Genomic DNA, 14946 nt, shown 5'->3' with positions numbered 1-14946 from the left:
ACATTTCAAATGTCTAATTCACACATGAACTGTCCTGTAAACTGGGAAATGTCAGTATAAATTACAGAGGTTTAGAAGAAAACAAATCCAGGCTATCTTAGTCACATGTGGTTGATTGTTTTATAACTATTATCTCATTATTATTCGAGATAATACTTATTTACTCAGCAGGGAAACTTAGACTGTAGGTAAGCAGTGTGCTGTGCTGGGATAATTCAGTGGCAGCGTCACCGTCTCCACACTCCCACATTTAAAAGGAGCTCGTGAAGCTGAAATGTGGTTCAGCACCAGCACCATCTTGCTTTCTTAAAGATCATTGTTTTTTCCTGTAGAAAATGTAGCCAGACTTAATATCATCTTTGTTTCTTAGCCAGTAGGATCTAATAGATGGTCTTTAATCTTGTGGGGAGTCAGGGAAGTCAGCCACACGGGCTAGAAAGGAAGCAGAAGATGAGATTCCACTGGAATTACCAGTTATTTTCACTACCCCAGACTCCGCCTCTGCTTAGCCCTTTGCGGGTTCATGAATCTGAGACCTAGTGTTTCCCTTAGAGAATGATTGAGGCCGAGCCTAGATCTCTACATTTGCAGCTCAGGTTTCTACAGGCCAACCCAGACAGAAACTTGAGGGTAAGTCCCTCCTGCTGGTTCCTCCGTGAGTGTGTGTGTGTGTGTGTGTGTGTGTGTGTGTGTGTGTGTGTGTGTGTGCCTCGTGTGTGAGGGTACCTGTAGAGGCCAGAAGTCTGATCTGGAGCTGGAGTTATGGCAATTGAAAGCCACCTGCCTTTCATGGGTGCTGGGAACTGAACCCAGGTGGGTCCTCTGGAAGAGCAGCAAGCATTCCTCACTGCTGAGCCGTCTCTCCAGGGAAACCACCATTACATCATCAGTATCTTCATGCTTATTTAGAGAGACTTTAGACATTAGGCAGAAATGACAGCAAGCTAGGATTTAGAGTGTAGAGAGCAAGTATGATGGCACATGCCTGTATTCCCACACTCTGCAGGCTGAGATAGGAGCATCAGGAGTTCAAGGCCACCCTCAGCTACATATCTAGTTTGAGGCCAGCCAGGGCTACCTAACACCCTGTCTCAACAACAAAAAAGAATGCATAGCAATATAATAATTATTCAGATTTCCCCCTGTTTTCTAGATCTGCCACTAGTACAGTCCTCAGCACCTTCAGAGTAAGCTGTGTGGACTTGGAAGTGAGTGGCCATGTACTGAAAACATGGGCAATTCTGAATTAAAGTGCCCTTGCAAGTGTAATATTTCTTGGGCTGTTTCTGTATAAACTAGTGGTTTTCAACCTGTGGGGCATGGCCCCTTTGACAAACTTCTGTCTCCAAATATTTTCATCACAAGCCCTAACAGTAGCAAAAATACAGTTATGAAGTAGCAACACAAATAATTTCATGGTTGAGGGTCAGCACAACATGAACCATGTTAGAGGGTCGCAGCGTTAGGAAGGTTGAGAACCACTGTCGTAAACCAACGAACAGCACACTTTCTTCACTGTGCCAAGGTTCCAGCTTGGTTGGATTTGCATGTGTAGTGTGGCCCTTACAGCAAGCAAGGTCAGGAAACGCTCCTGGAACAGCACCTAAGTGCTGCTGTGAGGGAGCATGCCTCAGGGTTCGGAGGTACTTTATAGACTGAGGGTAGGTTAGCCACAGAACAGTCAGCTTATTGCTGGCTTTAGAGTTCATTTTGCCTGTTGTCCTTTTGGAGATTTACTTTGTTTGAAAAAAGAATAGGCCTTGCTTGATCCTATGTAAAGCTAAAGTTTGGACGGTTGGAAAATTGTGTCCCAAATGTCTCCAGCACTTCTTGAGCATGCTCCTGGGCCTTTTGCACTTTGAGAGCGCCCTCAGGTGGCAGCATTGGGAACTGACACTGGTTGCCCAACCTGGTTCTCAAGCCTTCCTCTTGTGAGATAATTTTGTTATTTAGGAAGTGGAGCTGCTTTGATTAAGGTTATGGGGAAGAGACAAGCTGACAGGAATTGAGGCAGAGATGTGTCTGGCAGTTGGGTCCCCAGGCAGCCATTATATTTGGTATCCTTGTGACCCTGTCTTCCCAGGGAGAAACTAGAGTCTTTTTAAAAATTTTTAATGATTTATTTATTTTTATTCTACATGCATTGCAGTTTTGCCTGCATAGACATCTGCGAAGGTGTATGTATGTGTGGAGTTACAGATCCCCTGGAATTGGAGTTACAGACAGTTGCAAGCTGCCGTGTGGATGCTGGGAATTGAACTCTGGTCCTCTGGAAGAGCAGCCATGTCTCCAGCCCCCTAGAAAAGCATTTCAAGCTTTCCTTTACTGGAAGAAACTTTAACGTAGTCTGTCAAGTAGCCAGGTGATCCCCTCTCTTCAGGGGATAGCAATGATTGTGCTGCTCGTCTCAGATGGTGATGCGATGGTTTTTATGAAGTCAAACCCTGGCTGGGCATCTAGGATGGTCTAGCCAGCACAGGGTGTGATAGGAGGTCTCTGTCCTTCAGTGCCTGTGAAGTAGAATAGGTGCCCACATTGAACAAGAGACAAGAGGCTCTCTGCCCACGTCTGAAAACCTGTTATCTGCCCCAAGTGTCTCCATGTATGGAATGCCTTTGCCCCATCCCCTTGTACAAAGAAACAAAACAAAGAGCAGACAAACCAACAGGCACAGAGTAATGCCATTGTGTTTCTAAGAATAATGGCCTCTGATCTGCGGCTTCCCTAGGAAAATATCCTTAAGCCACCAGAAAGGCATTTCTTAAACAAATATCCTCCTGACTCAAAAATTACCAGGTCACAGACAGCTACAAACTTGATAAAATGTCTGTTCTTTTCTGTCTTAATATAAAAGAGAAGCTCGAAGTTTCTTGAAGTTTCACTAATTTAGATAATGAGCAAAAAGTCAGCATTAAATATTTTGTGGGTAGATTGTTAGATGATCTGTATGACAGGTTTTCTTGTTTGTATAGTTTGGTTCGAGACGGTATCACGGAGTCACCCTGACTGGCTTGAGCTTGCAGGCTACCTGCCTCGGCCTCCTGAGTGCTGGGTTCTAGGTGTGCCACCACTTCAGCTGTGGGGTGCTTTCCACTTAGAAATACAAAGGGTGTATGTAAAGCCTGGGATGGAGTTTGGAGGGCGAGACATGTCCAGAGTTTCTTCACCGCTGATAGTTTTGTGAGATGAAAACTACTAGGAGAAGGAACATGATTTGCAAGGAGACTTCTTTTAATTATATTTAATGGTATTTCAAAGGGAACAGCTGGCTTGGAAATTATAGTAATAACTTTTAACATATAACAGATGATAATAATCAGCCTCTGTGATTCCAGTGAGGGACAGGAAAAATGAAACTGGGGTTAAGATTATAGACGGAGTGTGTGCTGTGAGGTTCAGTGCACTGGGCAGCAGTCGGAGGTGGAATTCTGTGCTGTCTGGTCGGGAAGAAAAGGCCGTAAGTAGCAGTTACGGAATGACAGAGGCAGACAAGCAGCCGCCACGCCCACCACTTAGGCTCAGAAGACTGTTGGGCCGTGGGCACTCGGAACTTTCATGAAACCGTCTCCCAGAATAGTTAATGTAGTAGCAGATACCAGACAACCCTGTGCAGTGTCCCCCCACCTCTGTTGGTGACACAGCCCCAAACTGCACATCAACACAGTTTTCTAGGCATTTAAAACCCGTCCAAGAAGACAAAGCAGTGATTCTTTCAAAAAAAATTTTTATTCTGTGTGTGTGTGTGTGTGTGTGTGTGTGTGTGTGTGTGTGTGTAAAATCAGAGGACAGCTTTCAGGAGTCTGTTCTCCCCTTCCCTGTGGGTTCCGATGATTGAACTCAAGGTGGTCAGGCTTTCACACCAAGTACCTTTACCCACTGAACCATCTCGCCTGCCTGATGCAGTGAGTTTTGACCACTGATTCTCTTTCAGATCACAGACTTCTTTGGGAATGGACGGTAGGTCTGTATCCTATGCACACCTGGCCTTGCATTGTGTTTAGAGACTCAGCCCCCTCCCCACCCCCCCCACCCCGGTCTTACCTCTCCTCCACTCTCCGAGGACTCCAGGCCTGGCCCCCTGTCCCGAGTGGTGGGAGGTCACTGAGTAAATGTGCTGACAGGGCACAGGAGTTTGCTTCCACAGGAAGTCATACAGAGGACGAGAGTCCTGTCTGTGACAGCTGAGTTTAGCAGGACATGCCTGAACACAAGGTGTTCCTTCCGCCATGGCAGGAATGCGGTCAGGAATGTCACTTTTCTGAGAGAGCCGTGTTAACAAGCACCTCAGGTTTCCTCCTTACAGAGGAAGGTCGTAACTTCAGCCTAGAGAAACTGTAAAACGGAGTTTCAAAGTGCAATCCGGATTTGCAGTCAAAGGAAGTTGTTAGTGTGCTGATAGCTTGTGTTTTCAGTGTGAAATGTTTCATTTCAAGCACTTGAAGCTTCCTGGTGAAGTCTGTGTAACTCAGTCTTGGAAAGGCGAAAGACTGCTTTGCTTTGGGGAGGGATTGTCACCGAGGGCTTCTGCTTTTCAGAGTTCTGCGTGGCAGGGATGTCTGCAGTCTCACTCGCTGTGTTTTGTCTTCCATTGCAGTGCGTTAATCTTGGGGGCCTCGGGTGGAGTTGGCACTTTTGCGATACAGGTAAGACTTTCTTAATCTTGTGACTAGGAAGACCTTTGTTTCTATGGATTTATCAATTTATACGTTATAAATTAGCTTTCCTTCAAAGCTGCGGCGTCCAGTGGTTCATTTTGTCAGCTTGAAACCAGCTGTAGTCATCTGGGAAAAGGAGACTTCAATTAAGGAATGGCCTCCGTCCAACGGGCTTGTGGGCATGGCTGGGGGCGTTGCCTTGATTCGTGTTTGATGGAGGAGGGCCCAGCTCACTGTGGGCGGTGCCACCCCTGGGCTGGTGGTCCTGGGTTGTAGAGGAAAGCAGGCTGAGCAAGCCATGGAGAACAAGCCAGTGAGCAGAGCAGCACCCTCCATGGCCTCTGCCTCAGTTCCTGCCTTGAGTTCCTACCTGACTTCCGTGATGATGGAGTATAGTCTGCAAGCTGAAATACTTGACTTCCCAAATTGGTTTTGGTCAGTGTTTTCACACAGTGAAAGAAAAATAGGGCATCTAGTAAATGCCTTTTAATTTCAGTGACCCAAACGAATATGTTCTAACACAAAAGAAACCATTGACCTTTCCAGTCGTTTAGTGTGGAAAAGTTGAATGTGTGGAGGAAGACCATGGTGGTGGTTGTAGTTAAAGGTTTGCAGTTTAGCAGTAAACAACATTGCCAAAAGAGGGAGGGAGGGAGGGAGGGAGGGAGGGAGGGAGGGAGGGAGGGAGAGAGAGAGAGAGAGAGAGGAGGAGAAAACACAAGAACACAGTGGGAAAAATTAACTATCCAGAGACAAATCAATACATGTGTGGTCAGTTTTTTTGTGTGTCTGTGTGAGTGTGTGGCATGTGTGTGCAGAGGCAAGAAGAGGGTGCTGGCTCCCTGAAGCTGGAGTTGCAGTGGTTATGAGCTGGTAACTGATGGAGGCTCCCGTGGGAGAGCAGCCGCCACTCCAGCCCGTCATTGTTAACAAGGATGACAAACTGGTTAAGTGAGGGAAAATGTCCTCCAACAGTGATGAGACAACTTGATGTCCACCTACAGAAGAAGGGAATTGGACCCTTACCTGTATGATACACAAAAATAACTCAAGGTGAATCAGAGAGTTAAACATAAGAGCACCGACCATAAAACTCGCAGAAGAAACCAGCTATAAATAATCATCCCCTTAGATTTGGCAGCAGATTCTTAGATGTGACACTAAAACATAAACAATAGACTTAAAAAGCAAGCAAGTTGAACTTTATCAAGTTAAAAATCTTGATACATCAAAGGTCACTATCAAGGAGATTTAAAAAACAACCCATATGTCTCAGCTACTTTCCTTGTAGCTGTGACAAAATGTGTGAAAAAAGTGCTTTAAGAGGAAAGGGAACTCAGGCAGCAGGATCTGCGGACAGCTGGTCACTTGGGGGCAGCTGGTCACTTGGGGACAGCTGGTCACTTGGGGCAGCAGGATCTGGGGACAGCTGGTCACTTGGGGGCAGCTGGTCACTTGGGGACAGCTGGTCACTTGGGGACAGCTGGTCACTTGGGGCAGCAGGATCTGGGGACAGCTGGTCACTTGGGGCAGCAGGATCTGGGGGACAGCTGGTCACTTGGGGCAGCAGGATCTGGGGGACAGCTGGTCACTTGGGGACAGCTGGTCACTTGGGGCAGCAGGATCTGGGGGACAGCTGGTCACTTGGGGCAGCAGGATCTGGGGACAGCTGGTCACTTGGGGCAGCAGGATCTGGGGACTTGCAGTCATTAAGCTGTTCCATGAGTGCTGGTGCTCACCTGGCTTCCTCCTTTTGACACAGTCTGGGACCCTGGCCCAGGAACCAGCACCACCACATTAAGGTGGGTCTCTCCACCTCAGCTAACCTAGATCGTCCCTCACGGCGGTGCTCCCAGGCTTGTCTCCTGGGGGAGTCTAGATCCTGCAGATTGGCAGTCAGTATTAACCGTCACACCACGGGGGAGTATTTATAAGTTGTTAATTTGATAAGGGTCTGATCTCCATGCTACATAAAGAGGTCATACCTACACAACAGAAAGACAACATCATTTTCAAAGCAGAAAGATGCCAAGCATGGTGGCAAAGCTTGCGACCCCGGCCCTTGGAAGGCTGAGGCAGGAGGATCTTTAGTTTGAGGTCAACCAAGTGTAAATAATGAGATCCTGAATTAAGGAAACACAATGAAACATTATTTTGTACAATCAGTATACACCAATAAAAAACACGGGAAAAACTCAAAATACGCTGTTTTTGAAAGATCATATATAAGTTCATGGGAAGATGCTGAACATCACTCTTCCTTGGGGAAATAGAAGTCTGAACCACACACAACAAGACACCATGCCACGCCTAAGGGTGTCATAATTAAATGAAATAAAAACACGCTGGCAAGGGGACAGAGAACCAAACTGATAGTCACTGCTGCTGCTGCTGCTGCTGCTTACTCAAGACGATCTGCCTACTAGAAGCCAAGGTTTAACTTATCATTTGGAGGTTTTAGTCCATGATTCTCTATACCACCGAGCTACACCCCTAGTACTTCTGGGTTTAGTTGTGAGTAATAGTCACTCATTGAAATTGTAGTTATGAGTAAGAGTGCGAGAAGTAGCTGGCCTCCCTCCACATCTGCACACGTAGCATACACTCACGCAGACACACATGTACATACATCTTCAAAATATTTTAAAACTTTCTGTTGTGATATAGAACTCAAAGTACATGTGACATAAATGTGTGGTTTAACAAATTCTCACGGAGCGAACATCACAGGCATGAGTCGTATTCTAATTGTTAAATATTTTAGAGATGGTATAGGGGTTGAACTCAGCCTCTTACATGCCAGCCTACGCCTCCAGGGCTCTTAGTGCTCAGCCCTGGCTCTCCCAGTGGAGTAGTGGTTATCAGTGAGAGCTCAGGAGTGTATGAATGTGTGAACCGTCTCTTGCTGTATCGCATCTCACCAAAAGAATGCAAATCCTGTAGAGAAACGGGCAGTTACAGGGTTCACAGTGTGAGCATACCTAGTTTCATAATGGCAGGGGTATGTCAAACCTTTAGGTCACTGTCGGAGTCGGGAGCCATCTTAGAGAAACTGCAGTAGTTTTCTGTAATGATGGTAGTAGGTTGAATCCATATAAACATTTAAATCCATGAGTTTCTTGGTTTTTTGAAAAGTGATTACTTTTGGAAGGTTATGAGGAACAAGTTATTGTATTATACATTGATAAAGGGAAATAATTAAATATTCCTGCATTGCCCCCCACCTTGTGCTTGTTAGGGGAGTGATCTGTCATGCATGTGTAGCCCCAGCTTTTGTCCTGCCAGTTTTTTATTTTTATTTTATCTGTTTTTCGAGACAGGATTTCTCTGTGTAGCCCTGCTGTCCTGAATCTTGCTCTGTAGACCAGGCTGGCCTGAACCCAGAGATCTGCTGTCCTACCATTTTTTTTTTTTTTATTTTTTTTTTTTTGGTTTTTCGAGACAGGGTTTCTCTGTATAGCTTTGCGCCTTTCCTGGAACTCACTTGGTAGCCCAGGCTGGCCTCGAACTCACAGAGATCCGCCTGGCTCTGCCTTCCGAGTGTCCTACCATTTTTTAATGAACTGTCTGACTGGACAAACCATCTAGTATTTGAAGGGAGATATTCATTAATTATGACTACTGAATGAAAAGCAGTAGAACTGGAACATTACTACTTTGCAGCCACCAGTGGCCAGGCCTAAGTCCTGAGCATTGACAGCTGGTATCCTCTAGCTTTGGGAGACGCTCTCGATGGTTTTCTAAAGAGACTGAAACTCAGCCTGACCCGGCCTTACAGCCATCTACACAGCAATGTGCAGAAGTGGCCCCTGGGCAGACAAGTTCCAAACTAGGGCCAAGTCTGCAGGTCGCGTGGCCTGGGTTCTTCCACAGATAAATCGTAGGAGAGCAGAGGGATAGAACAGCAGCCTGTGATTTAGAAGATCTCCCCCTCCATTTAAAAAATGAGCACAACCAAAATAATAGTGCCTGAGGAATGCATATTTGGATGACAGTTTTTTTTAATGTCAGGAATTGATTACTGTAAAAATCAAGATAATGGTAACTTGAGGAGGAGGTGGTTGAGAGCAGGCCTTGTGTTGAGACAGGACAAAAAGAAAAACCTCTGAATGGTTACAGGTATTGTTTCTTTATCTGAGTGGTTCTGCCCTCTAGGTGCTTCCTGTATTTGTACTTTATTTTACGTGAAAACTTCTTCACTAAACTTTTTAGTCATAGTCAAAGATAACTAGACAGTTCTAAGTGGGTCGGGAAAAGCTAGACATTAAGAGGAAAATAGATGAAGTGTTTGTCACGTGATAGATTCTTCCTGATGACTTAGGAGCAGGAGGGGTGGCTCAGTGGTCAGGAGCTGGAGGGGTGGCTCAGTGGTCAGGAGCACTGGTTACTCTTAAGAGACAGGTTTGGTTCCCTGCACCTTCATGGCAGCTCGCAACTGTCTTGTGATCCAGTGTCCCCATCTGGCCTCTGTGGGGACCAGGCATGCTTGTGGTCACACACACGGAGCAGACACTCATATACGTAAAACAAATATAAATCTCTAAAGAAAAGCATGTAAAGATGCAGGTCGTTAGCACACCATTTCCTTTCCTCAACAATGTTTTGATATATTTTGGGGAAAAGATGGTCATTTTAGATTCCACCCGTGACTTTGACTCAGGACTTGCTGTGGAGATCAGTATCTTCCGTTACTCCAGAGTCCCTGTCTGTGGCCACAAACCTAATAAACTACATTATCCTTCTTCAGTGGTTCAGTTTCCTCAGATTTTCAGGTTATATGAGTCCTTGGGAAATATTTTTGTTTTTGTTTTGAGATAGGGTCCCGTGCATCATAGACTGACCTTGAACACTGTATGGCTGAAAGTGACCTTGAGTTCCTGACCCTTTGGCTCTATGGCCCAGAGTGCTGGGATTACATGTGTGTGTCACCATGCTTGGTTTGGTCTATAGCAATACAAATTTCTTGATAAATTTGAAGTATCTTGCTTGATACTAAACTGGAAATGGTCCCCTTCTAATTCTGTGAAGTTGACATTTTAGAAGAAGTATATCAGGTTTGGAGGGGGATTTCAGGTGCTAAACCTGAATAACATTAGAATTATGGACTTTTATTAAGTCTAATTTTAAATATGTTTAAAATTGTGTTTTAAAACCAAGAGACCATTTATCTAGGCCTTCTTACTCTAAAGGAGAGGACCCAGTTCATGTTCTAAAACTCAAATGTCCATATTTATTGTCTTAATAACCTTGTATCTAAGCGCTGCTCCCTGTATGTTTCTATATGTGCTCAGAGTGTGTGTGTGTGTGTGTGTGTGTGTGTGTGTGTGTGTACGTGTACCCATGGAGGCCAGAGAGCGACACTGTTCCTTCCATCACCCTCCATCTTGGTTTTGAGACAAGGCCTGTCACTTGAAGCTGGGGCTCACTGATTTGTCTAGGCTAGCTGCCTAAAAACGCCAGGGACTCTCCTATCTCTGCCTCCCCAGTGCTGGGACTTTATGCACGTGCTGCTGGGATCTGAAGTTGGGTTCTCGAGCTTGCCTGGCAGGCACTCTGCCGATCTGCCCGTCACCCCAGGAACTTGGAGGCGCTGCCTGATTCAAGAGATTCTGGAGATGCAAAGGAGGAGGTGTTGCTTTCTATGTTCTGGGTGCTTTGTCACAGTTCACTGCCTGAGGACGCGGAGAGTTTGTTTCCTTTTCTCTGCTGTTTGCCCTTTGTCATTAAAGGTGTGAAATTTGAGCTGTGACTCTCCTGGATTTTCTGGTCCTGGTGGGGCACTGCGTAGACTTACAGAAAGGTGGTCTTGCCTCTGGGAGATGAGATCTAGTGGGATTTTCTTGGCAAACAAGTGTTACATTTTAACCAGGTCTGATAGGTAGCCTTCTATAGTTCTTGTTAAGTTGAGGACTTGAAAGTTCTCTAGAGATTACTCTGATAGGTGTACACCTGGCATTAACTTTTCTTTTTAAAAAAGTGCATTTCTTCACTGTCTCCTCCTCCTCTCTCCCTCCCCTTGGCAGATAATGAAAGCGTGGGGTGCGCACGTGACAGCAGTTTGCTCTCAAGATGCCAGTGAGCTCGTAAGGAAGCTTGGAGCAGATGAAGTCATTGATTACACGTTGGGCAGTGTGGAAGAGCAGTTGAAGTCCTTCAAACTGTAAGTGGTAGAACAATGCTCCTGTTGGGGGGGGGGGGCACAAGGACAGTTGAGTGTGCAGATCTGAGGTGGTTTGGGGGCTTCACAGTCTCGCTGGAATCTTCTAAAAGACTAAAACATTCCTGGTCATTTGGATTCATTTCCACATGGTATGTACTTTGGAAGTTATTTTTTATATGGTCCGATGATTTTAAGACAACAAGACTGGGAAGTGTATTCCTTCTGTGGCATCATCACAGGAAGACTAGAGAGGAGGGCATGAAACCACATGATTACTCCTACACACATTTCAGTGTTTGGGTTCAATAAAGGCATAAGAAAACACAGTGTAAGAGTAAATGCTGGCCAGGGAGCAGTGTGGAGTGTACAGAATGCCTGAAAGCCGGCCTGTGGCTTGGCCTACAGGACCAGATAGGACTGACTGGGGGATTCCCTCAAGCCGCGTTGCTCTTGCCTGTGACCTGTCTGTTAATTTGATCTTCATTGGCTGAGGCAAAAGCGGAGCTGAAAGTGCAGCGCACAAATATTTGGTGACAATTTTTCTTTTTAAAAATCCATGTTCAGAAACCAGTTCTTCTTGGCCACTCTGCGGAGCTCTGTAACATTGATCGCTGAAAGTACAAGGCTCTGTCTGAAGTGCTCCCAGGAGCAGCCAGCCGAAGCCTGTGTGTTCTGCCCTTTATGGCGCTTCAGCTCTCATCAGGCACTGTTGTAGATACCGGACGCTGCTGAACCAGACACATTTCCTCCTTCATAGATCTCACATTCCATGATATTCCAAGGACTACTGCCTAGTGCTTGTCCTAGTCAGGATTACTACTGCTGGGACGAAACATCTGACCAAAGCAACTTGGGGAGGAAAGGGTTTATTTGGCTTAAGCTACCATGTTACTGTTCTTCATCAAAGGAAGTCAGGACAGGAACTCAAACAGGGCAGGAACCTGGAGGCAGAGGCCGTGGAGGGGTGCTGCTTATTGGCTTACTCCCCATGGCTTGCTCACCCTGCTTTCTCACAGAACCCAGGACCACCAGTCCAGGGATGGCGCCACTCACAATGGACTGGGCCCTCCCCATCAGTCAGTAATTAAGAAATGCCTACAGCCAGATCTTCTAGGTGTTTCCTCTGTTAAGCCTCCCTCCTCTCTGATTACTCTAGCTTGTGTCAAGTTAACATAAAACCAGCCAGCACAGCTGACCCCTTGTCAGCTCGACACACAAACACATCACTGTTAAGACACAACCTTTCCTTTCTTGTTTACCCCAATGTTAGTCATTATTATGCGGCGCTGTTTACCTTTTGAGAAAAGCCACGGGGCACAACAAAACCCACTATAAGAGTTTATTATTTGAGTTGTTTTAACTTTTTTACTATTAGCAACACACTGCTGTAAACCTTCATGTACATGTTTCATTGGTGCACATTTTCAGTAGTTTGAGGTTATATTCCTAAGGGTAGAATTGTTGAGTAACAGAGTAACAATGTTTTGCATTTTGACCAACCACCAAACTGTTTTGCCAAAGTGGCACACCATTTTACAATCTCACCAAATCCTTGTTTTTAAGGCTCTGATTTTTGTACAAAAGCATTCAATCATTCTGTCAGACCAAACCAGGAAAAGTAAGCTATAGTTCAGAGCTGTTCTATTCCATTTACTATGCAAAAGTTAAAACAACTCAAATAGCTATCGAATACTGGAGAGAAATAAAATGTGGCTTATTCATACAATAGAATATTATTAAGACATAAAATGAATGAGAAACTGACAGATTAAATGACTTTGGTGAACCTTCATAATTTCATTTGTAGATCTTTCCATTTCTAATTTATAAATACATTTGGGTTATAAATTATAAATGTACTACCTCCTGTCAACATTGTATACTTCTATTTGATGATTTCTGTGTCAAATATTATATGGAAATGTTTCCAAGTATTTTCTGTATTAACTGTGAATGAATAGAACAAAATAAATTGCCTGTGATGGAAAAAAAATAATAAAAATAAATGTTTAAAAAAAAAAAAAAAAAGAGTTTATTAGCCGGGTGGTGGTGACTCAACACCTTTGATCCCAGCACTCGGGAGGCAGAGCCAGGTGGATCTCTGTGAGTTCAAGGCCAGCCTGGGCTACCAAGTGAGTTCCAGGAAAAGGCGCAAAGCTACATAGAGAAACCCTGTCTCGAAAAACCAAAAAAAAAAAAAAGAGTTTATTAAAGGAAAGAGAATGGGGGGAGTGCTTGGGCCTATGAGAAATGGTGCAGGGAGAGAGAGGAAGAAGAAGAGGGGGAGGAGTCTGTGACCTGTTTTTTTATGGATTCCCCCGCACATGCGCATATGGGTTTACATAGCTATGCCATGTATGCGCATAGATTTCATGATGACGCTGCATGCAAATTACGTGACCATGCAGCACATGGATTACATAGTGCATAAGTTCCTGGGATAACTAAGCCTCTTGCTTGGCTACTGGACAGTGCATGTGTGGTCATGTAGCTGTGGGAGTGGCCAGGAATTCCAACACCCAAGATCACACATTAATAAAGATATCACAATATAAAACACTTTACAAACTTCATTAAAAAGTCCATGGCCTTACAAATTCAAGCATTTCAGAAGTTGTCTCTTTAAAAATAATCTAGTCTTTTTTAAATCTATAGTCTGTAAAAGTTCAAAATCTCTCTCAAGTTTAAAGTCTCTCTACTGTGGGCTTAAAATAAAAAATAAGTGAAGTATATTTTCTTACTTCAAGAGGGGAGAACCAGAGCACAGTCCCAGTCTGAACAAAGCAAAACCAAACTCCAGCAGTGTAAATAACTTATTGTTCAATATCTGGGTTCACTCCCGACCTTCTGGGCTCCTTTAGGGGACTTGGGTCACTTCCCTGGCTCCACCCTCTGCAGCGCACACACCTGTCCTCTAAGCTGGAACAGGCTCCACTCCACCACTGTGCTCTTCTTGGTGGTCATCCCATGTACTGGCATCTCCAAAATGCTGGGTCTGCTGCTGCAAATGGGCTACACTTTCACCGATAGCCTCTCACAGCCTCTCTTCCTGATGCCAAGACTTCTTCAGTCTTGGGCCTTCAGCTGCCATTGAGGCTGCATCTTCACCAATGGCCTCTGAACATGTTAAGCATCAGCTGCTCTCTGTGACCCCTTCCTGCTTTCAAAACTAGTGCTACTTGGGTGACTCTTACATATCACCAAGCTTGGCCACCCCTGGAACACAGCTTCTGTGCACTGACTCGCAGGAAACACTTCCCAGAAAAGTTCACCCCAATGATGCTGGTCGCTTCTTAATCACCTCTAATTTCTTAGCTCCAGCTGACCAGCATCCATTGTCCCACCAACAAAAAGGTTTTACTTTAATGGTTCTGGTCTCTTGTTAGTCACAGCTGACTCTTCAGCTTCAGCTAACCAGAACCGTGGGTTCTCAATTCAAAATGGCGAACGGCCTTGATAGTTTTTAAGGGACTCTCAAACTTCCCTCTGGAACTTCACAATCCAGGGCCCCATGGTCTCATTGCTCTCAAAATTCTTTGCTTCTAAGATCCCATGTAACAGCCTACCAGGCTCTCAATGGCTTTTCTCACTCAAATTTCCCAAGTTCTTCTTCAATCCTCCCCAAAACAATATGGTCAGGTCTGTCACAGCAACACCCACTCCCCGGTACTAATTTCTGCCTTAGTAGGGTTACTATTATTGTAATGAAACACCATGATCAAAAGCAACTTGGGGAGAGAAGGGTATATTTGGCTTGTATTTCCACATCACTGTTCATCATGAAATTAAGTCAGGACAAGAACTCAGACAGGGCAGGAGCTGAGGCAGAGGTCATGGAGAGTGCTGCTTACTGTCGTTGTTTGTTTTTTTAGCTCCTTTGGGGGACCCACCACTCCCAAATAAATCCCACACAGAGGTTTATTCTTACATATTGGCTTAGTTTCTAGACAGCTTTCCTTAACTTATCCCATCTACCTTTTGCCTCTGGGCTTTTCTGGTAATGGAGTAATCTTACTCTTACTCCATGGTTTTCTGTGTAGCTGAGTGGCTGACCTCTCGAGTCCTCCTCCTTTGGCTGCTAGCCTTTTTTTTTTTCTTTTTGCCACTGGCCTTTATTAGACCATCAGGTGT

General features: G+C 45.0%; 1 protein-coding gene across 2 annotated transcripts in view; it reads left to right on the top strand.

The window, feature by feature from the left end:
- Positions 1–14946, top strand: part of Rtn4ip1 (reticulon 4 interacting protein 1) — a 44189-nt gene that overhangs the window by 12087 nt on the left and 17156 nt on the right. For both annotated transcript variants that reach the window (XM_076552364.1, XM_006982754.4), the window contains exons 5-6: positions 4595–4643; positions 10679–10815. In XM_076552364.1, the coding sequence (XP_076408479.1) occupies positions 4595–4643; positions 10679–10815 (186 nt within the window). The remainder of the gene's footprint in view (positions 1–4594; positions 4644–10678; positions 10816–14946) is intronic.

Source organism: Peromyscus maniculatus, chromosome 16, assembly GCF_049852395.1.
Source record: "Peromyscus maniculatus bairdii isolate BWxNUB_F1_BW_parent chromosome 16, HU_Pman_BW_mat_3.1, whole genome shotgun sequence".
Lineage (NCBI taxonomy): Eukaryota > Metazoa > Chordata > Mammalia > Rodentia > Cricetidae > Peromyscus > Peromyscus maniculatus.
Note: the sequence above shows the minus strand (reverse complement) of the source record. Positions and strands in the feature narration are given on the sequence as shown.